This window comes from Camelus bactrianus, chromosome 12 (assembly GCF_048773025.1).
Source record: "Camelus bactrianus isolate YW-2024 breed Bactrian camel chromosome 12, ASM4877302v1, whole genome shotgun sequence".
NCBI lineage: Eukaryota > Metazoa > Chordata > Mammalia > Artiodactyla > Camelidae > Camelus > Camelus bactrianus.
Genome location: NC_133550.1, coordinates 6,831,579 through 6,853,188, shown reverse-complemented (window position 1 = coordinate 6,853,188; position 21,610 = coordinate 6,831,579). Strand labels below are relative to the sequence as shown.

General features: G+C 42.3%; 1 protein-coding gene across 1 annotated transcript in view; it reads right to left on the bottom strand.

Moving 5' to 3' along the window:
- Positions 1-20,893, bottom strand: part of LOC123614432 (17-beta-hydroxysteroid dehydrogenase type 6-like) — a 31,554-nt gene extending 10,661 nt beyond the window's left edge. Inside the window, exons 1-4 of the mRNA XM_074374569.1 lie at positions 20,777-20,893; positions 8,392-8,724; positions 4,138-4,396; positions 773-936 (exon numbers count right to left, since the gene is read on the bottom strand). Coding sequence (XP_074230670.1) covers positions 773-936; positions 4,138-4,396; positions 8,392-8,724; positions 20,777-20,870 — 850 coding nt within the window. The 5' untranslated portion in view covers positions 20,871-20,893. The remainder of the gene's footprint in view (positions 1-772; positions 937-4,137; positions 4,397-8,391; positions 8,725-20,776) is intronic.
- Positions 20,894-21,610: the final 717 nt, after the last annotated feature.

The window sequence follows — 21,610 nt, the reverse complement described above, 5'->3', positions numbered from 1 at the left end:
CCACGGCCTTTTTGTGAAATGGAAAGGAGAGCTGCTCCCTTTGGCCTTGGCAAGCTGCTGACTTCTTTGTGTGGGGAAAAAAGCATCCCTTCCCCAGGAAGGTGCCCCACACCGGTATGCATGACTTACTTCTACTAGGAAGATTGCCTTCCATCCACCCCCAAAACTGCCTCCTCCTCCAGGTCATCAGAATGATATTCTTACACAAAATTGAACCATCTCACTCCTACAAGCCTGCTGTGGCCTGCACATGAGGTCCAGCCTCTGGGAATGGTCAATAGGGCCCTGCAAATCTGGTCCTCACTCACTCACCTCTGCCCACCTACATACACCCTGCGCCCCCTCACAATGAAACATGGAGTTTGTGGCCAGGCCCTGTTACCAAAAGGGTAGGTGACATTGAAGGCTGCACTTTACCTGAGCAGGCCTCCCACACCAGCCTGGCAAAACAATGAAGAGGCACGTCCCTCTCAAGACCCAGAGACTCCATGCCTCTAACCGTGTAGTACCTCCCTGTGCTAGGCGGCCAGGCCCACAGGTGACCAGGCAGGGCAGGCCCTGGCCCTAGGCTGCCTGTATAGTCTCTTCCCCAGCCACAGCAGCCATCACCAAGTCAACCATGAGGTCAGTGGGACATTTCTGAGCCCCTCCTATCTTGGGAAGGCTCTGTTTAAGGAGCTTTATTCTCAGAGGATCTGCCAATCAATCCCCACCAACCCTCTTTGCCCTTCTCATGCAAGGCTTTCCATGATCCCCTCAAAGAAAAGCTCACAGGCATCAAAAAACTTCTGTCCATAGGTCTCCTTGATATGAGGAGGGACTTCTTTCCAGACTTGCTTCATTGTCTCTGAGGCCTTCTGCAGATCTGTCATCTCTGTTCTGAAGCAGCCAGGTTCAACTATGCTGACTTTCACCCCAAAATGCTGAAGCTCACGCCTAGGGAAAAACCCTCAAGTTAATGCCTCTGATTGGAAGATACCATAATTTCAATGTTCTCAGGGTGGAAACAAAACAAAACATAGTTATGAAAAACACATTTACTGAATATTTTAAGGAGAGGAAAAAAAGAAATTTTAAATATCCCTAGATGCAACAGCCGGGACATGATTATACAAACTACCAGAACCATTCAACAGTTCTCAACACATCCACTCTTCTAACAGAGTTATTAAGTACCCACCATGTGCTAGACACTGCAAACATGAAGAATATGAGGAATAATAATGAAAATCAGCATTTTTATGGTATCTACTGTGCTACATGCACAATCTCAGTAAATTAAGACTCTGCTCCCCACCTCAAAAAGCTCACAGTGAGTGAGTGCGTCTAACAAGTAAGCAAATAATTGCAATATAATTCAAAAGAAGTCTAAAGGAGAGGTATTCAAAGGGCTACATAAGTAGAGCAGGGGACGCAGACTTTCTGAGGGAGTTAGAGTAGGCTTCAGTGAAGAGAAAATGTTTCAGTTGAGCCTTGAAGAATAAGGAAGGAATTTCCCCACAAAGAAAGAGGAGGAGTGGAATATCAGGCAATGGAAACTGCACACACAGAAGCAGGGGGCTGTGAAAAATTACAGTGTGTTCAAAGACTGCAAGAGACCATTAATGGAATAGGATGTGGGCCTTAAAAGTACAAGTCATTGGTCATTCCGGAATAGTCAAGGCAGTTCAAAAAACAGTTCCAAAAATACTTATCAGAGGTTGTGCATGTCCCAGGCACTGTGCTAAGTGCCGCCTTTGCCAAGTGAAGTAAGATGATCTTGTGCACCATGTTAGACGCATACTGTAGGCACTCCAGGGAAAGTGATGAGGCTCCCTAAACTAGAAGTTCAAGCAGCCTTGCTAGGGAAGACGAGCCCAAGCTGATGTCAAAGAGAAATGTTTGGAATAATGGTCCATAAGAATGTAAAACACAAAGCATCATGACCCTCTAAAGCAATGAATGGTTCTCAGAGTGTAGACCCAGAACAACGGTATTAGCATCTGGGGGCTTGTTAGAGATGCAAATTATTGGGCCCCAGTCCAAATCGGAAACACTCCAGATGAGAACCAACAGTCTGTTTGAACAAGCCCTCCAGGTGGCTGTGAGGCAGGCCAAAAGTAAAAAACCCCTGTTCCAAAGGAAAATCCTCCCTCATTGAACCAAAACATAAAACCTTCCAATTTAGAGCTTCAGAAAATGATTCTCCAGGTGCTTGAGTGTGCTGGGGAAGGGGAGGGGCTGTGCAAGCCAGGGGCGCTTCTGCCCTCTACATTCCCTTCCCCTTGCAGCTTGCTCACAGATTCCCAGCACATCACAACATCTCCATCCCCTGTCAAACTCCAACTCAGACGTGGGACAAAACTTCCTGTTCCTGTTGATTCCTAGCACAATTAAGGCAAATTGGAACTTTGTAAAGGAATCAGTGATTTGAATGCTGGAAGAGCATATCTTTGCTCTTGGTCTGGGAATGAGTCAAGGAGTCCAAGAGTCATGAGTGGTGGTAAATCAGCAGGGAGAAGCCCCGTGGAGGTAGACAGGATGTCGGGCAGACAGGAAGCCAGGCAAGGTGCCTGCCACATAGTAACAACTTATGCAGTGTCCTCGGTTATTTCCCTACTCCCTTCCTAAGCAGATAATGTACTTTGCACATTGTAATTGATACATACCAGTCATGGTATGTGGTAGTAAATAATGGCTCCCAAAGATATCAGGTCCTAATACCTGGAACCTGTAAATATTTGTTACTGTAGGTGGCAAAGACTGCAAGTGTGACTGAGTTAAGGATCCTGAGATAGGGAGATTGTGCTAGATTACCTGGGCATGCCTTGAATGCAATCACAACTATCTTTACAAGAGAGGCAGAGGTAGATTTGAAGGCCAGCAGAGGAAGAGAAGACAATGTGATCATGGAGGCAGAGATTAGAGTGATGCGGCCACAAGCCAAGGAATGCTGGTGGCCACCAGAAGCTGGAAGAGGCAAGTAACAAATTCTCTCCTAGAGCCTTCAGAAGGAACACGGCCCTGACAACAACTGACATTGGCCCAATGATACTGATTTCAGACTTCTAGCCTCCAGAGCTGCGAGAGAATAAATATGTGGTGTTTTAAGACACCATACACCAGACATAAATTACTTATGGTAATTTACTGTGGCAGCCATAGGAAGCTAATACGTGGTGCCTATAATATTTACAGCTCATTTCCAAATGGAATTGCCCTAAGGTCAGCCCTTGCTAAAGGGGGGTTTGTGCAGCACCCTAATGTCTACAGCTGACTGGACCAGGAAGGGTACTTGATGGGAGGGGTGCCCCTCTCAGGCCTGGACAGTGATTAATTACAGTGTTATTACCTATATGGCTGTGACAAATAACTGAACCTCTGTGCCTCGGTTTCCCTAGACATACAATAAGGATAAAAATAATTCCTTCCTCACTGGGTTACTATGAAAATTAAATGATTTAACAGATGCAAAGTACTCACAACAGTGCCTGACACATAGTAAGTGCAAAATATATCACATGATGTGGTATCACCTGGCATACACAAAAAAATGAACTCAGATAATAGGATTCTCTCTCTCAGAAACTGAAATATAAAGGGAAATAAAAAAAAAAAGTAGCTGATAGACATGAAGCTGAAATGATGTATTAAAAAAATCCAGGAGGCAGAGGCAGGGCCATTAAGGGTTGTGGCAAACTGAAGATATAAGAAAGAAAAGAAAGCTGTTAGATAAAGAAAAGATACAAAAAGTAAAGCAAAGGAATAAGTTAGTTGGAAGCAGATAAGCACCAGAAAGAGTCACCATGAAGAAACAAAGACAAGTGTGCTTTAAGGAGGAAAGAAGACAATCATCCTCTCTTCAGAAATGAAATTGTATCAAGGGTCAATCTTGAACTAAAGTGTGATGTGGTTACAGGAGACAAAGACTGCGGACAAAACACAGGTCTGCCAAGTCCTGATTGTGGCAGGTGAACGTTGATAAAGATACTAAAATCTGAGGCTCAGTTTCGTGTATAAAATAGACCAGTAACAATATCTACAGATCGGATTTTGAGAGTGATGAAATAAGATAATGTAGGTGAAAGTGACGAGCATGGTATCGGAGACATGTTTAAGTGCTCAGTTGTTGCTTCTGTTTTAACTTAAGAGTGTTACCTCAGAACATCTGAAAAGGCTTCCACTCCATAATTGGAGCAACAGTAGACTGTTCCAAAGAGAGCAAGTCTTCCCGGAATGCTGGAGACATTGACGATTCTCCCCTGTGCGCTCTTCACCAAGGGAAGCATACTCAAGGTCACCTCTATCAAACCAATGAGGTTGACTTGGAGGGTACTCATGTAGGTGTCAATCTTCAGCCAGTCAGTGTAGCCAAATGGGTGAAAAGTGCCTGCGTTGTTGACCAGACCCCAAAGTCCTAAAACAATAAAGGCAAAGCAGGAGTTTAGTTTCAGACAAAAATGAGAGACTTCTACCTTGATCAATCTTCCTGCTGAAAACAACTAAAAAATGCTAGACAAAAATACATTTTTTCAATCTTCTTAAACACATCTATCAGTAAGAAAGTATAGAAAGGTCAGGCTAAAAACTAAAAGAAGATAGGAATCCAGGGAGGGTAAACAGAACACTGATGCTAGCTTTTTGATTCAAGAAAATTTGCCAACCAGTGTGAAATTGAAGTTCAGTGCTTATAGCCTCAAAAAACATACACATTAAGAAGGTATGAAGTCCAGGGCCCACCTAAGGTAGGGAATCTAATAAAAGACACTTTCTTCATTAAACTGGGATGCTAACTGGCTACACTGTCACATAAGGGTGAGATAGAAAGTCCTTCCAAAGGACTGAAAGTATAACTGCCTGTCTTGAACTCTGGTGTTGGGAGAATTGGCCCTGAGGAATCATAACCACAGGTCATCCCTCATAAGAGTTTGCAGCTGAATTCACACTATCTGAGTGGCCAAAACAACAAAAAACAAAAAACTTCAAGCCAAGAATTAAGTTGAAGGTGGCCAAGTGCCCCCTGGCACCTGATGGAAGCAAATGTAGATCCTCTCTGAAGGAATCTTTATGTCAGGCCTTAAAGAGTCACCAAGAGAGAGTTACTAAGAAAAATAGGAGTTCACTGTCATCAGTCACTACATACACACAGTAACAAAGCATCATAGGCAAAAAAAGAGCAGAAACCATAGGCAGCAGAGACAGGCTCACAAGGACTTTAGATACCAAAATTTATAAGACACATAAAGTAAAATGTGTGTGCTAAATGTGATTTTTAAATAAAAGGGCTTGAAAATATTCATCCAGACAAGATACTATCAAATTGATCAAGAAGATTTAGAATGAACCAAATAGAAGTTCTAGAAATAAAAGGTATAATAGCTGACATTCAGTGGACAGATTTAATAGCAGACAGAAAGAGCAGAAAAGAGAAAATGGTAAGCTGCAACATAGAAAAAAGGAGACATTTAGAATACAGTGCAAAGAGAAAAAGAGATGGAAAAGAGTGAAATAAAAGAGACACAAGAGCAAATTAAAAACATCTAACATGTATCTAATCAGATTCAGGAAGAAAAGAGGGAAAATGGAATAAAGGCAATATCCGAAGTAACAACAGATGAGAATTTTCCAGACTCGACAAAGACACTAACCCATAGAGTCAAAAAGCCAAAGAAACCCCAAGCAGTATAAATAAAAAAATTCACATCTAGACAGACTAAAATAAAGCCTTAGTAAGATCAAAGAAAGAGAATATCCTTAAATAGTCAGAAAGAAAAGACAGATTTACAAAAGGTGAAACAGTTAGGCTGACAGCTGACTTCTCAATAGTAACAACAGAAACCAGGGGACAGTGGAATGGTATCTCCAATGGGCTGAGAAAATAACTGTAAACTTACAAATGCTTATCTAGGAATGAAGGTAAAGACATTTTAAGAAATGTAAAAAAACAAAGAAGAAGGAGGAGGAGAATGAAAAGGAGGAGGAGAAAAGGAAAGGAAAGGAGAGGAAAAGAAAGAGAAGTTTTACCCCTAACATATTCTGAATTCTAAAGAATATACTCAGTCAGGAGGAAAGTAATTTTAGATGAAAGATTCTAGAAGGAATGATGAACAAAGAAAACGGTAAGTAGGGGATAAGTCTAAACAAACATCATATATTGTAGGGCCAAAAACAGAACTAAAATACATGCTAGCAATAGCATATATGTCAGAGGAGGTGATTGAAGTTCAAAGTGTTCTGAAGGCCTTGGATTAATCAGGAGAAAAAAATAATAAAATGACAATTGGTAAAGATGCAGTTCAAATTTCTAGAGGAACCACTAAATACATAGGAATAGAATATGTTACTTTCAATTTAGTAATGGAAAAGGTGGAATAAAAATCCAATCAATTCACAAGAGGGAAAGAAACAGAAAATGTGGGACAAACAAGCACAAAATAAGGCGACAGAAATAAATTCAAACATACCCGTCCTTAAGTAAGTGTAGGTGAATGAAATGTTCTAGTCAGAAAGGCAAAAACTGTCCGGCTGAATTATTTTGTATATCTAGCTGTATGCTATTTACAAAAGACTCATATAAAATATGGAGATATAAAAAGTTTGAAAGTGTAAGGTCAGAAAAAGGCTCTGAGGCAACAATCTTTGTCACTGAAGGGATGGTAGCATACTCCCCTGAGAGAAGGGCCAAAGAGAAAAGCAGGTGTGGTGAAGAGAAGATAAAAAGACAGAGAGTCCTCCTTTAGATTTTATGAATCTGAGGTTCCAGCAGGATTTGCAGATGAGAAAGCCAGCAAGCGGTTGGGAATTCAGGTGTGAAGAACAAGAAATAACTTAGCAATCAAGGGCATAAAGGTAATGGATAAAACTGTAGGTAGGTGGGGTCCATTCAGCATTGGTTGAGCCCATATCACGTACCAGGCAAAATGTCAGAAACTGGAGATACAGCAATGGGTAAGAGAGGTCTGTGTCCTCAGGGAGCACACGCTCTAACTGATGGGAAAACAATGACAACAACAACACTGTAGAAATAAACTGCTCCGAACAGCACAGCACAGAGGCTGTGACTGCCTGTAACTCCTGGTTCTGCCTGGGGGAGTCAAGAACGTCCTCAGGTAGGAGTAATGGTTTAAAGTCAATTTTCAACTTTAAAGTACATTTAAAAGAAGTTAAACATTCTGCAACCCAAGCAAAACAATTTTATTGCCAGTTTGCAACTCCTAGGTTAAATAGACATTTAGGATGTCCAATTAATAAGATCTATTAAATCATAAAACAAGGGGGAGGAACAAGAAAGAGGTTAAAGAGGATTTGGATAATATCCAAAGAAAATGCAACTTAGAAAAGAGGATTTCTCATAATTGCCGAAAATTGGAAACAACCAAGATATCCTTCAATATGTGAATGAAGAAATAAACTGTGGTAACTACAGTAGAATATTATTGAGCAATAAAAAGAAATGAGCTGTTAAGCTACAGAAAGACATGGAGGGACCTTAAATGCATATTGTTAAATGAAAGAAGCCAGTCCAGAAGGCCATACCCAACATGATTCCAAGTATATGACATCTGGTAAAAAAAAAAACTACGGAAACAGTAAAAAGCTGAGGAGTTCCCAGGTTTGGGGGAAGGTGGTGACGGAGGAAGAGATGACTAGATGGCTCACAGAGGATTTTTAGGGCAGTGAAATTATTCTACATTATGCTATTAATGGTAGATATACAATAATTTCTATTTGGCAAAACCCATAGAACTGTGTAACACAGTGTGGATCCTAATGTAAACTACAGACTTCAGTTAATGATAATGCATCAATACTGGGTCATCAAATATAATAAATGTGGCACGCCAATGCAAGACGTTAATAATAGGAGAAACTATAAGGTGGGGGTTGTATATGGGAAATCTATACTTTCCAGTTTTTCTGTAAACCTGTAACTGCTCTAAGAAACGCTGTCTACTAATTAGAAAAAAAAAAAAAACTTTTTTTTTTTTTTTAAAAAAGAAGAGGACCAAAGGCTGACATTAGTGAATGTCTATATTTTAGATGGTAGCCAAGGGAAGAAGAATTGATTTCTAAAGAATACCTTGAAAATTCTTCAAGCAAAGAATTGTGGTTGTAAACATTCCAGTTGCAAGATGGGATAACAGCATCAAATTGACTGGGTTCATTTTTCGACGTGAAATTGTTAAGAAAATGAAACAGCACAAAAGATCAAGACTGCCCTTCAAATGACAAAGCCAGCATTTAAGCCCTGCTTTTGAGATTTTATATATATATAAAACGTGATATATTATATATATACATTATATATTTTATATATATATATACACACACACACACACACACACACACACACATATATAACTTTAACAGCTTCATGCCTAAGTAATGAAAGGAGAAAATAATTCTCTATACCTCTGTCCCCCACACGCTCTTTCACCCACTGGGTGGCCGCAGCGATGCTCTGTGTGTTGGTGACATCCAGGATCACCGTCTCCACCCTATCTGACGTCTGGCCCTTCAGCTTCTGGGCCCCCTTCTCGGTCAGACACGCAGCCAGCACCCTGAGTCCTCGCAGGTCCAGCTGCCTGGCCAGCAGGTTCCCGAAGCCCGAGTCACAGCCCGTGATGAAGACGTACTTGTCCCGGAGGTGGCTCACCACCTGCCTCTCCCGGTACCAGCGCAGGAGGTAGTACAGGCCCACCAGGGCCGCCAGGTACAGCCACATGGTGAGAAGATCTCCTTTCCCTTTCAAAAGAAAAAGAACAGTTTTATTTTATTCCTTCCTTTTTTTCTCTAACCAGTGTTGAGTATTTACTATGTGCCAGGCATTGCATGAGGTGCTGGGACTCTTTATTAACTAATATTTAGTCCAATCCTCTAGTCACAGTCCACGGAGGGAGTCAGGGAAGTAACCAAATAAATGCACTGCCTTGTGGTAGGTGCCAACAGAAGCGTACACACAGTCTAATGAGGCTGCAGAAGAGGGCCAGTGACCCACTGCCTGCAGAGTTAGAAACAGCTCCACAGAGGCGGTGATTTTGGAGCTACTTCCTACAAGATAGTTGAGTTCAAAAAGTGGACAAGGTTGAAAGGACACTCCAGGCAGCAATAATGTGCATGTGAGTGGAGTGGTGGGCAACATGAAACTTGCTGATACCGACAGGCAGCTCAGCACGGTGAGGCAGAGAGCACACAGAGGAAGACGTGGAAGGTATGGTAGGGAAGAGTCGGGCCAGAAGGGGCCCGTGGGCTGCACTAAGGCATCGGGATGCTGTCTTGCAGGCCACAAGGGTGTGCTACTAGAAGGTATTCAATGCAGGAGTAAGATGGCCAGACTTAGCTTTAGAAAGCTCTGCCTCACAGCGGGAAAGGAGGAAAGATTAAACAGGGGTGCGGTGAAGGCAAAGAGATTAGTTAAGAGACCCACAATTTCGGTAAGAGATTGCAGCCAAAGTAGTTTATAAATATAGACCAATCAGTTGCATTGTTCAGAGATGAGTGTTGGGTGTCCAGAGATGCCTACCTGTCTGTATGTAGTTCTGGAGAAACATCTACCACTTTGGGGCAATCTACAGTTGTTGGCTGAACTAACACATGATTCATAAAGTTACAGGTAGAGGTCAAAGGCGGGCTTGGGCCCACTAGGGCATCATAAGGCCCACACAGTGCCTGCCTTAGCTTGGCTTTAAGGCCTTCCCAGTGCTCTGGCCCTTGACTTCGTCCTTAGCCTTCTCTTTGACCACACTTCTTTTGCACCCTACTCTTCAGTCATAACAAACACCGTCCAGTACCCTACACACTACAGGCTTTTCATGCCTTGGTACACAATTCTGTGTACAGTTCCTTCTTTCCCAGCTCTCATCCCTTTGAGAAATAACATTCACCTGTTAAGACTCCACTGAGTCATCATTCTCATTCGGCAGACATCAGTTCAGCATCTACTATGAGCCAGACACAATGTCAGGCACCGATATGTGACAGTGAAGGAAACGAGGTTCCATTTTCACTGAATTCACAGTCTTAAGTGTAATGACTGGCAAGAAAGCAATGCGATACACAGTCGTCCCTTGGTATCCACAGGGAACTGATTCTAGGACCCTTCGCAGATACCAAAATCTGAGGATGTTCAAGTCCCTTATGTAAAATGGCATAGTAGTTGCATACAGCTTATGCCCATCCTCCCATATACTTTAAATCATCTCTAGATTACTTATAATACCTAATGCAATGTAAACGCTCTGTAAATAATTGCAAATACAATGTAAATGCTATGTAAGTAGTTGCTGGCCTGCAGCAAATTCAAGTTTTGCTTTTTCGGAATTTTTTCCTAATATCTTTGATCCACAGTTGGTTGAATCTGCAGGTGTGGAACCTGTGGATATGGAGAGCTGACTGTAACTGAAGTAAGGGAAGGATGCTGCTGGAGCACTCAGGAGAGGCTTCCAAGCCAGTCTAGGGAGATCTGAGAAGTTTCCTAGTGAGAAGTAAATATAACTTGAGATCTAAAGCACAATCAAATAGCAGTAAAGGCAGCTAACACTTGTGTAGCATTTGCTATGATCAGGCCCTGTTCTGAGCATTTCACATATATTAACAGTGAATTCTCACAACAGCCCTGTAAGGCAGGTCCTGTCATATCCCTGTGTGTCAGTTCAGACATCAAGACAGTCAAGGGCCTCACTGGGGGCAACATCTATAGAGAATAAAGGGGGAGAGTGCAGAAATAGGTGGCAACACAGGCCTGACACCTCTGAAAGAAGAGAGAGAAGGCAGGGGGATTTAAGAGAAAGAAACTTAAACTGCAGCCCAGGCCCCAAACACTCTCAGCTAGGCTGATGGGGGTCCTTGAGCAAAGACTGCCCGGCAGAGTCCCACACTGCGCTGAACACTGGGCTGTAGGAGCTTTCAGTCCTGCCTCCAGACCTTCAGGGAGGGGAGAGGGGATGGAGATTGAGTTTAATCACTAATGGCCAATTATTTAAATCAGTTATGCCTTTGTAATGAAGGCTCCATAGAAACTGAAAAGGATAGCATTCAGAGAGCTTCCGGTGAGCATGCGGAGATTCAGGGAAAGCGCTGTGCTCAGAGGGAGCGCAGAAGCTCTGCGCCACTTCCCCCTGCCTTGCCCCGAGCATGTCTTTCACCTGACTGTTCCTGAGCTGTATCTTTTTATAATAAACCAGTAATCTGGTAAGTAAAATGTTTCTGTGAGTTCTGTGAGCCACTCCAGCAAATGAATTGAACCCAAGGATGGGGTTGTTGGATTCCCCAACCTATAGTCAGTCTGTCAGAAGCACAAGTGATAATCTGTGTTTGCAACTGGCATCTGCAGGTGGGGTGGGGAGCAGGTAACCTTACAGGACTGAGTTGAATTGTGGGACACCTGGCCGGTGTCGCAGAGAATGGCTTGTTGTAAGTGGGTCCAGAGCTGTTAAGGATATAGGGGAATAAAATTGGAAGAGCCAGTGAAGGGGAGAAAATAGTGGACAGAGGCATTTAATGCTCCCTCCATCACTCCCTCTCTTTCTCTCCTTTCCCCTCTCCCCCACATCCCTGTTCTCTCCCCCTCCCCCCAGCTTTCAGCTCTCTCCATTCCAAGAGCTCTGTGTTCTCTAGCCAGCTACCTCTGTGCTGCCTGATTGGCGTTCTTTGCTGCACTGTAGTCACAGACAGAGCTTGTCCTGCCTGTCTATGGACTAAAAGGGCAGTTTCCCAACGCCAGTCACAGATGAAAATCCACCCCCCGCTGAGGAGGAGCTCGGACTGCACGGCCTCCGTGGGTGTTACTGTTAAACCATCACACAGCAAGAAGACTGGACTTGCAGAAGGGGCGTGCCAGGCCAGGCAGAGCCCCCAAACTGAGCCAAAGCTGAACATGAATCAGATATATATCCAACGATACCTTGACTATTGCAAACATCTACAGCCCTTGACCTGACCATTTTCTGAGGTTCTGTCCTGTGTTTCTAAATTCCGTAAGTACTCTGCAGCCAGATACTCAATATATCCAAGATAGAATGTATCGTACTTTCTCCTAAAACTTTCTCCTCCAGTACTCCCAATTTCTATCTCTATTGCTTTTTCAGTCTTGAGGCTCTGATGTTTCCTCCCCATTGCCCTGTGCATTACCTCAGGAGAGGAGGCTGCAGAGTCTTGCTCTGCAGTAGCTCTGGAGCTCCTGCCGCTCCTCTTCATTCCTGTGGCCACGTCCAGTGTTCAGGTCTTCAACATTCAATGCCCCTTGCTTGGCCAATCCTAGCAGCCTTCTCGCTATCCCCACAGCATCAGTCCCTTCCCCTCTCAGCCACACGGTGCTGTCTGATTAATTTTCCTGAAGCACAGTTCTGTTGATGTCTGTACCTGAAAAGCATTCAACCTACTCAGTAAAATCTAAGTCATCTAAATCCATGACTGGGCCTCAACCTTGTCTCCTGCTGCTCCCACTCACACAGCCTGTGTTCCATGCACACTGAGGAGATTGCTGCTCTCCATTTATTCGTGCGCTGCTCTTTTCGTGCTCCAGATCTGTGCTCTCACTACTCCTTTGCCTGTAATGCCCTTCTTGCTCATCTACGCACGTCACTTATTACCGATCCTGCAAAGCTCAGCAAATCACAGTTCCTCCATATAAAGCCTTCTCTGAATTATCAGCAGTAGATCTGCTCTCCCATAACAATATACTCAAACCGCTCCTGTGTAACTCATCACTCCAACTGGGCTGGTACCCCTGGGGCAGTTCTGTGACTGATTAATCTTTGCAACTGACGAAGTACCTACTTAGGGGCTTTGGTCCAGTATGTAACTAAATTGGATGATTACCACTTCTGAAAGAGCCTGTTTGTAACACATATTCAGCACATAAAGCTACTTTGCCCAATTGATGGACTGTAGTTAAATGTCACTGCTTTTTGGGGGGGAGCAATTAGGTTTATTTATTTATTTTTAATGGAAGCACTGGGGATTGAATCCACGACCTGATGCATGCGGTGCATGTGTTCCACTACTTAAGCTATACCCTCCCCCCGTATGTCACTCTTACTCCCTGCATTATTTTTCTTTTTCTTTTTTTTTTTTTAACTTTTTTTTATTGATTTATAATCATTTTACAACGTTGTGTCAAATTCCAGTGTTCAGCACAATTTTTCAGTCATACATGGACATATGCACACTCATTATCACATTTTTTCCTCTGTGATTCCCTGTATTTTTCTTTTTCTTGAAAGTAGCAACTACAATATAATACATAGTAAGTGTTTTTACAGATCTTTTCCTTTTCTATAGCTGTTTAGAAAGTGTCTAACTTCACAAAGACACACAGAAGTAAGTGTAAGCTAAGACTGTGGTTACTCAACCTGACCATTCCGCCGGTACCTGGGGACAAAAGCCTTTGACTAGTTTTTAGCATCTCCATCTTCCTCATTCTTCATATTCAGGCACATTCCAAACCCTGCAGATTCATTAATATTCTGTCTCACATCTCTGCCCTTCCTTATGTTCTACCTTGGTTTTTACCTTCACTCTGCTCACCTGGCCTAAAGCCTCCTACATTGTCCCCTCACCTCCCACTCATTCTGCACACCACTGCTGGATTAATGTTTCTCGGGCCCAGTCTTAGTCAGGCCATTCCCTCCAGCAGTCCCCACTGTCCACCAAACAAAGGGCAAACTCACTAGGTGATTCGAGGCCCTCCACCTACAGTCCACTCACAAATGTCCGCTTGCAGTCAAGTTGGGAAACTCGCCATTTCTCACACCTGCCAGCACATTTCAACTTTCGGAGCTTTGCTCTTGCTATTTCCTCTGCTTGTTCACTGAAACAAATATTTATCAAGTACCAACCATGAACCAAGTCCTGGGTGAGTGCTGCGAGTACAAAGATAAGTAGAACCCAGTGCCTACCGTTAAGGAGCTCACAGAACTAGTGGGGGATATAGGAATAGAATTTGACACAACATTGCAAAATGACTACAACTCAGTAAAAAATGTTTAAAAAAAAGATAAAAAACCATATTTCTTCTGTACAGCACAAGGAACTATTTACAATATCTTGTAATAACCTTTAATGAAAAAGAATATGAAAACAAATATATGTATGAATATGCATGACCGGGACATTGCGCTGAAACACTAGAAATTGACACATCATAACAGACTATACTTCAATAAAAAATAACAATAATTAAAAAAAAATTATTTTTAAAATGTGGAAGGGCAGAGGGTATAGCTCATTGGTAGAGTGCATACCTAGCATGCATGAGGTCCTGGAATAAATCCCCAGTACCTCCATTTAAATAAATAAAATAAATGCAATTACCTTCCCCCCAAAATTAAAAAAAAATTTTTTTTTAATGTGGAAAGGACAACAAAAGAAGGTGCTTATTTTTGCCTAAGGTGTCATGGAAGAGGTCGCATTAGAGGTGAACAGAAGTTCAGCAGCCTGAACAGAGTGAAGGGGAGCACAGCCCAGGCAGCAGGAGCAGGATGAGAGCTGGCGCACAGGTTATAAGGAAACATAGGCCATGGAGTAGCAAGAGGCAACGCTAGAAAGACAGGTAAGGGCCTGATCAGGAAAGCCCTTGGATGGCATGCTGAAGAATGTGGACTGTGTCCTGCATGTTGTCATTCATGCATTCAGTGAACATTTGTGAGCACCCCCATGTGGTAGGCACTGAGTTACACTGCTGGTGGGAAGGTAAAGTGGTATAGTTGCTTTGGAACCTTGACAACATGCTCACTTACAAAAGACCACATATTGTATGATTCAGCTTATATCAACTTTCTAAAATAGGCAAATCTATAGAGACAGAAAGTAGGTGACTGATTGCCTAGGGAAATCAGGGTTGGGGGAAATTAGGGAGGGTTACTGCTAAAGTGTAAGGAAATTCTTTTGGGGGTAACACAAATGTTCTAGAATTGATTGTGGCAAATGGTTACACAAGTCTGTGAATATGTTAAGATCTACCGAATTGTCTACTTTAAATGAGTGAATTGTATGTGTAAATTATATCTCAATAAAGCTTTTAAATAAAATAGATATAATAAATGTTAGAAGAGGGTATGCACTTTGGACAAAAGAAAAAGAGCAGGGTAAGGGGGATCAGGAGAAGGCCCCAACAAGAAAGCCAAGAAAGCCAAGAAAACCACATCTGAGTAAAAATATGGAGGATGTCAAACAGCTCAGCATACAACAGGTATGAGAAGAAGGGAAGAAATTGAAATATACAAAAAGCAGATGCCCTTGGACTTAGTGATTAGATGAGGGAGTCCTAGAGTAATTCCCAGTTTCAAATCCCTGAGATACAGGATGGTTCAGTATACATTCTTATGTATCAATAAATGTGATGCAGCACATCAATAGAATGAAAGATAAAAATCATATGATCATCTCAAAAGATGCAGAAAAATCATTTGACAAAATTCAACACCCTTTCAGGATGAAAACTCCCAACAAATTGGGTACAGAAGGATCAGATTTCAAAATAATAAAGCCATCTATACATTTGATACAATCCCTATCAAAATTCCAATGTCATTTTCCACCAAAATAGAAAAAACAATCCTAAAATCCTTATGGAACCACCCTGAACAACAATGCAATTCGGAGAAAGAAGAATAAGGCTGGAGGCATCGCATTTCCTGAATTTAAACTATACTACAAAGCTATCGTAATCAAAGCAGTATGGTAGTGGCATTAAAAACAGACACATGGACCAATGCACCAGAATCAAAAGCCCAGAAACAAACTGACACATAAGTGTTCAAAGCAATATTTGATAAAGGAGCCAAGAATACTCAATGGGTAAGAATAATCTTTTCAATAAATGTTGGAATGTTCACATGCAAAAGAAGGAAACTGGACCTTGTTTTCACCACTCACAGAAATTAATTCAAACTGGATTAAAGACTTAAATGTAACAACTGAAATTGTAAAACTCCTGAAAGAAAGCATAGGGAAAAATTCCTTGACATTGGTCTTGGCAACAAATTTTTGGATATAATACTAAGAGCAAAAGCAAAAATAAGCTTCTGCACAACAAATGAAACAATCAACAAAATGAAAAGGCAACCTATAGAATGAGAAAAAATATTTGAAAACCATGTATCTGATAAGGAGTCAAAATCCAAAATATATAAGGAACTCATACAACTTAATAGCAAAAAAACAAAACAAAACAAAACAAAAAACAAACAAACAAAAAAACCTAATAAAATCCAATTAAAAATGGACAGAGGATCTGAACAGACATTTTTCCAAAGAAGACATATAAATGGCCAGCAGGTATATGGAAAGATGCTCAACATCACTAGTCATAAGGGAAATGCAAATCAAAACCACAATGGATATCACTTTAGGCCTGTTAGAATGGCTGTTATCAAAAAGACAAGACATAGTAAGTATTTGCAAGGATGGGGGAAAAAATGCACCTGTGTCATCAGTCTCCAGGCAGAAAAACTAGAACAACCTGAAAGCGGTTAGGAGAAAGGAAGGGAAAGGCTGGGAGGAGCTTCAGGGAAGTGGGTAATACAGAGGGCTGGGCTCTGCTTAGCAGGCATCTTCAGTGAGCCACCTTCTTGGGCTGAAGGAGCTCAAATTCAAACATATCTCTGTAGGTGTTATCCTTGAGGCTTTTCTTCACCAACAGGGAAGTCATTGGTCCATTCCATCTTGGAGACTTCATCCTGGGACTGTCTACAATGAACTATCGAGGTCATTTGGCCATCCCCTAGCCTGAGATTCCCTTTCTGCTCTCCCCACTTAGCAGAGTGAGTGCTTCTCCAAGGGAAGATCATTTATTTTTGTGGATGGGGCAATGTAAGCATGGGGGGAAAGAAGGGAAAGGTAGGGGAAGAAGAGAAAAAAAAAGTGTGAGAAGTAGAAGGTGTCCAGGAGCTCCAGAAGGAAGGACAGATGGCTTAATCTGCCTAAGCACCCACCAGGTTGTCCCTTCTTTGTTCCTCCCTCCCCATCGTCAGTCTCCAGATCCCATCCTCACCAGCCCTGGTCCTGGAGAGTGACAGGGCCCCAGGGTGGAAGCAGGAAGGTTTGGGGCCCCATGAATTGTCCTCTCTGGATACCTTGGAACCTGCGGCAAACACAGGGTCCCAAGCCACTGGTGTGAGTATTAGAAATGTCAGTACTGACTACTACCCATAACTGTTTTCTCCACAACCAGGAAGCCCAATAGAAACTAACCATGATACCATGTCATCTGTCCCTCTGCAGAGCAACCATAAAAACCTGGCACAGGTGTGGGAGGAAAATGGGTAAACCAAGGGAAAATCCTAGGGAGACGGTCAATCCTTAGTGTGAGGCTCTCTGCTAACCTGGGCTTCCCCCTCCAGCCATTGTGCTTAACGTGTGCCAAAGACTCTCACACCCGAACCTGGAGGTGTTGCAGGCTTCTATGATTTTCCTCTTCAGCAACAGTGCAGAATGTATTCCATTTGTCAGAATGCTTTTTTTTTTTTTTGGAACCTGTTATGATACCAGTGAGACTACCTGCCTAGTTACCTGCCTACTCTGCCTTTTCTTCCTTCCAAGAGTCTCTCTGCATGAGTTCCTCTGCCCCCGACACCCTGATCTTGTGATAACACAGAATCATGAAAATGGATTCTAAGGCCAGATTACCTGGGTTCAAATTCTGGCTTTACCGTATACTAGTTGTGTGGCCTTAGGCAAGTGAATTAACCTCTCTGTCCCTGTATGCTCATCTTCAGCACAGGAAAAGGACACTTCCGTGATCTGGGGGGAGAGTTAGATGAGTTAACACATGTAAAGCACTACATAATTGTTAGATATTAGTATTATTTTGGTGGTGGTGGTTTTATTATTGCCATTCTAGGTCTGGAATCCCTGAGCCCTACCTCTTCTTGCAGGCTTTAACAGAAGGAAAGTGTCACCAAGGGAACTCACACTATCTGGTGCATTCAGCCACCACTTTTTCGCCATCTGTGTAACTGCAGGTACTGCAACATCCTTAGTCATGTCTGTGTGCCTTTCATCACTGCACTGGTCTGTGCTAGCTCACCCTGACTTCTTCAGTTTCAAGCAGAGGACCTCTCTCTCTGTAATACAGTGCTTGGCAAAGTAAGGAATAGCTTTTATTCCCTTCTTTTAAATCTTCAGACCTGGGCTTGTGTATAAGCTTCAGTCAGTCTAGTCACTGATCCTAAGAGTGAGTCTACAAACTGCAGATGGATTCATGGACTGATCAGCTGCGACATTCTTTGTTCTCACACTTGGCATACAAACTAGGTGTTACTTGTAAAACAAAGAATGTTGCCCATGGGCCAGTTCTACAGGGATCAAGTCATTAACCCCTGCAGTCGCTGGCCGACAGCACATCCTGAAAGGAATTCAGGAGAAAAATGGGATAAGGCACTCTGCACTTTGGAAAAAACAGACACCTTAGATAGTTAGAGATATCTCAGGGAAAAAATTAATGAACCCATATTCTCGCATCTTCCCATACATAGAAGAGCACTAAAATCATTACCTGAGATACCTGATCCTCATGACTAGTAGTAACCTTTTATTGAGATGTATGCTTTGACTTCACACACTCTCTAGCCAAGATCACATATGTACTGGCTTCTCCCCCTACCTCTTTGGAGCAGTTCCTCAGAGCTGCCTGAGAGGCTGCCTCCCAGGCTATAGCCCTCAGTAGGGCCTTGAATAAACTCAACTCACAGCTCTTACATTCCGTGCTTTTCTTTCAGTTGACATACTAAGCCAGCAATGGTTTATCACAATTAGATGCTATTATGCACCCATCATAATGTTTTAACTGAAAAAGGCTGACAGTGTCTGTTGTTGACAAGGATATGGAACAAGAAACATTAGTACTGAAAGAGTGAGTTGATGCAATCAATTTGGGGGCAAAAATGGTCGGTCCTTATCCACCTTCTCTATACTCAAGAGATTCCACTGTAGGTGTATAACCACCACAAATACCCACATGTGTACCGTAAGACGTATTTGCGGCAGCATTGCTTGTAATCGCCAAAAGCTGGAAACAACCAAGACATGCACCAACAGTAGAATGGATAAGATAGTTGAGATATGTTCATACAACGGAATGCTACACAGTGACAGAAATGAACAAACTGCAGCTACACACGATTACACAAATGAATCCCACAAACAGACTACTGGATACAAAAGAACACATACTGTATGATTTCATCTACGCAAAGCTTTAAAGAGACCAAACTAATCTGTGTTGCTACAAGTCAGACTGCTGGTTGCCTTTGTGGAGGAGGTAGGGCTTAACCACTGAGGAAGGTATTAGTGGGTTGTCTGTGGTGCTGGTAATGTTGTATTACTTGACATATGTGGCTGTACAGAAGTGCTAACTTGGTGAAAATGCATTGAACTGTCCACCTATGATCTGTATGTTTTCAACTCAAGTCAGAAAAAGTGAAGTAACTCTCTGATTAAAAAAGAAGAAGAAAAGAAACAGTTTGAGGAAAATCCCTTCTGTATTTATTTGTTATAAAATTCTTATCAAGAACACTGTGCATCTGTATAAATCCAGTCATGCGTTCAGTGCTAGGAAAGATTTTGTCTTTTCTAAGTAAATAGTATACTATGGATTATTTAAAAACTATCTAGTTTTTCATATTATCTTAGAAGTTCAAGGCCAAATTTAATGTTCAATCATAGTAATTCTGTTAGCCCTCGAAACAGCTTTTTTTCTTCTTTCTTTTCTTCTATTCACTTTGATTTTTCTATTTCTTTTTACATTTCCACTTGCATTTCAATAATCTTATTGTATATGTGTCATTTACTTCAGGTAACCTGAAACTTTGAGAAGATGCTACACTTGTCCAAGAATAAAACTTAGCAGATTCTCCAATCTCAGCCTTGTCCCAAAAGCTGACTCACTCAATCCCTCTGCCAAGTGAGAAAAAATGAAAAATTAGCAAATATGCTGGAAGTGGATGCTTTGTTCTAGCATTGAGATATGCATCTCTATCTCACTTCATGTCATATCAGTATACAAGATCCCACAAAGAGAAAGGAAAAATGTTACCTGAGGAATTCTTGTTTGGGAATATCTGTCAGATTTCAAACACTTCTTGTTTAACTGCCTTTGGAATTTTACTTCTCTGTTCTCCACAGGATTAGAAATGTTACAAGTGAGAGGGAATAACAGGACTATTTAAACTGTTACTTAGGGGTCACATGGGTTAAGACAAAAAATAGAAAAAAAATAAAATAAATCACCATTCCCACTGCAAGGACCTTGTTCACAGTGGGAGTTGGGGGTAGGGTTAGGGCAGGACCCAAACTGGACCATAGAATTTCAGCAACACAATTTTCATGGCTGAATTACATAAGTCGCCATTTGCTTACCCAAATTTTCACAAACTTACCCCACAGCTCTCAGCATTAACCATGAAAGAGCTAATTTTCCCCACTGTCAAGAATATCAGTTTACAGAGCATACCAAGGACGTCCTATTTGTAAATATAAAAATCACCCCCAACTTCTAAGCAATACTTTCCCAAACTCCAAAGAGTAAAGATCCAAAAAAGAAAAAGAGAGAGAGAGAGAAAAAACAATGGTGATGAAATTTCTTTCAGAAATCAAAGTTGAAGGATCTTTTAAGAAAATTGAAAACAATAATCAAGACCTCTCTCCAAACAGATCTTATCCCCAACCAAACACACACACACAAACACACACAGATTCATTTGCTCAGGAAGAGTCCAGTCCTGGAAACTGAAGAGGACTTCGTGAATCCGCACGGGGCAGCACCCCCTTCTTTTCCCCCCATGCTGCCCAGCCCCACCTTCCACACCGCTTTCACAACACCTTCCTCTTGCGGTCAGAGTCCAGGCTGCTCCCCTCCCTTGTGCTGAGTTGGCAGTTCTCACCAGGGTCATCCTTGCTCAGCTGGAGAATCATATCTGATATAGCCAAAGTAAAAAGCAAAAGAAATAAAAGAGCTACCTTAGCCAGCCAAAGAGTTTCACATGCCCTTCAGCCCCCGTCCTCCGAGTTGGAGCCTCTGCTGGAGTCAGGGAGCAGAGAAGCAGAGCCCACACTTAGACTGCCAACCTGAGACCAGCCTCTGCAAACTGGGACTCTCAGCCTTAATGCTGTCAGACACCTTTTCAAAAGAGCTGCAGCTGCTTCGTGTCCTAGTCCACTCTAGCAAATTAGTCAAACCCAAGGAGGGGGTTGTGGGAACCTTTGATTTATAGCCAGTCAGTCAGAAGCACAGGTAACAACCTGGGCTTACGACTGGCATCTGAAGCAAGAGGGGGAGGCTTGTGGTACTGAACCCTTAACCTGTGGACTCTGACACTAACTCTGGGTAGATAAGACCTCCAGTTGGTGTCCGAAGAACTGGTATGGATGTGCGAGGAAACACACCCATACCCAACATTGGAACTGACATCAGAATCCTTCAGCAGCCTTTCATAACTCTCTTCTCTGGGCTCCTGTGAAACTCTCTCCTAGTTCTCCTGCCTCTATTCCTATTCATTCTCATTGTCCTTTGCTGGCTTCTCTTCCTCTACTCAATTTTTTAAAAGTTATTTTCTTTTTTGGGAGGGGAGGGAGGTAATTAGGTTTGTTTGTTTAATTTAGAGGAGGTGCTGGGGATTGAACCAGGGACCTC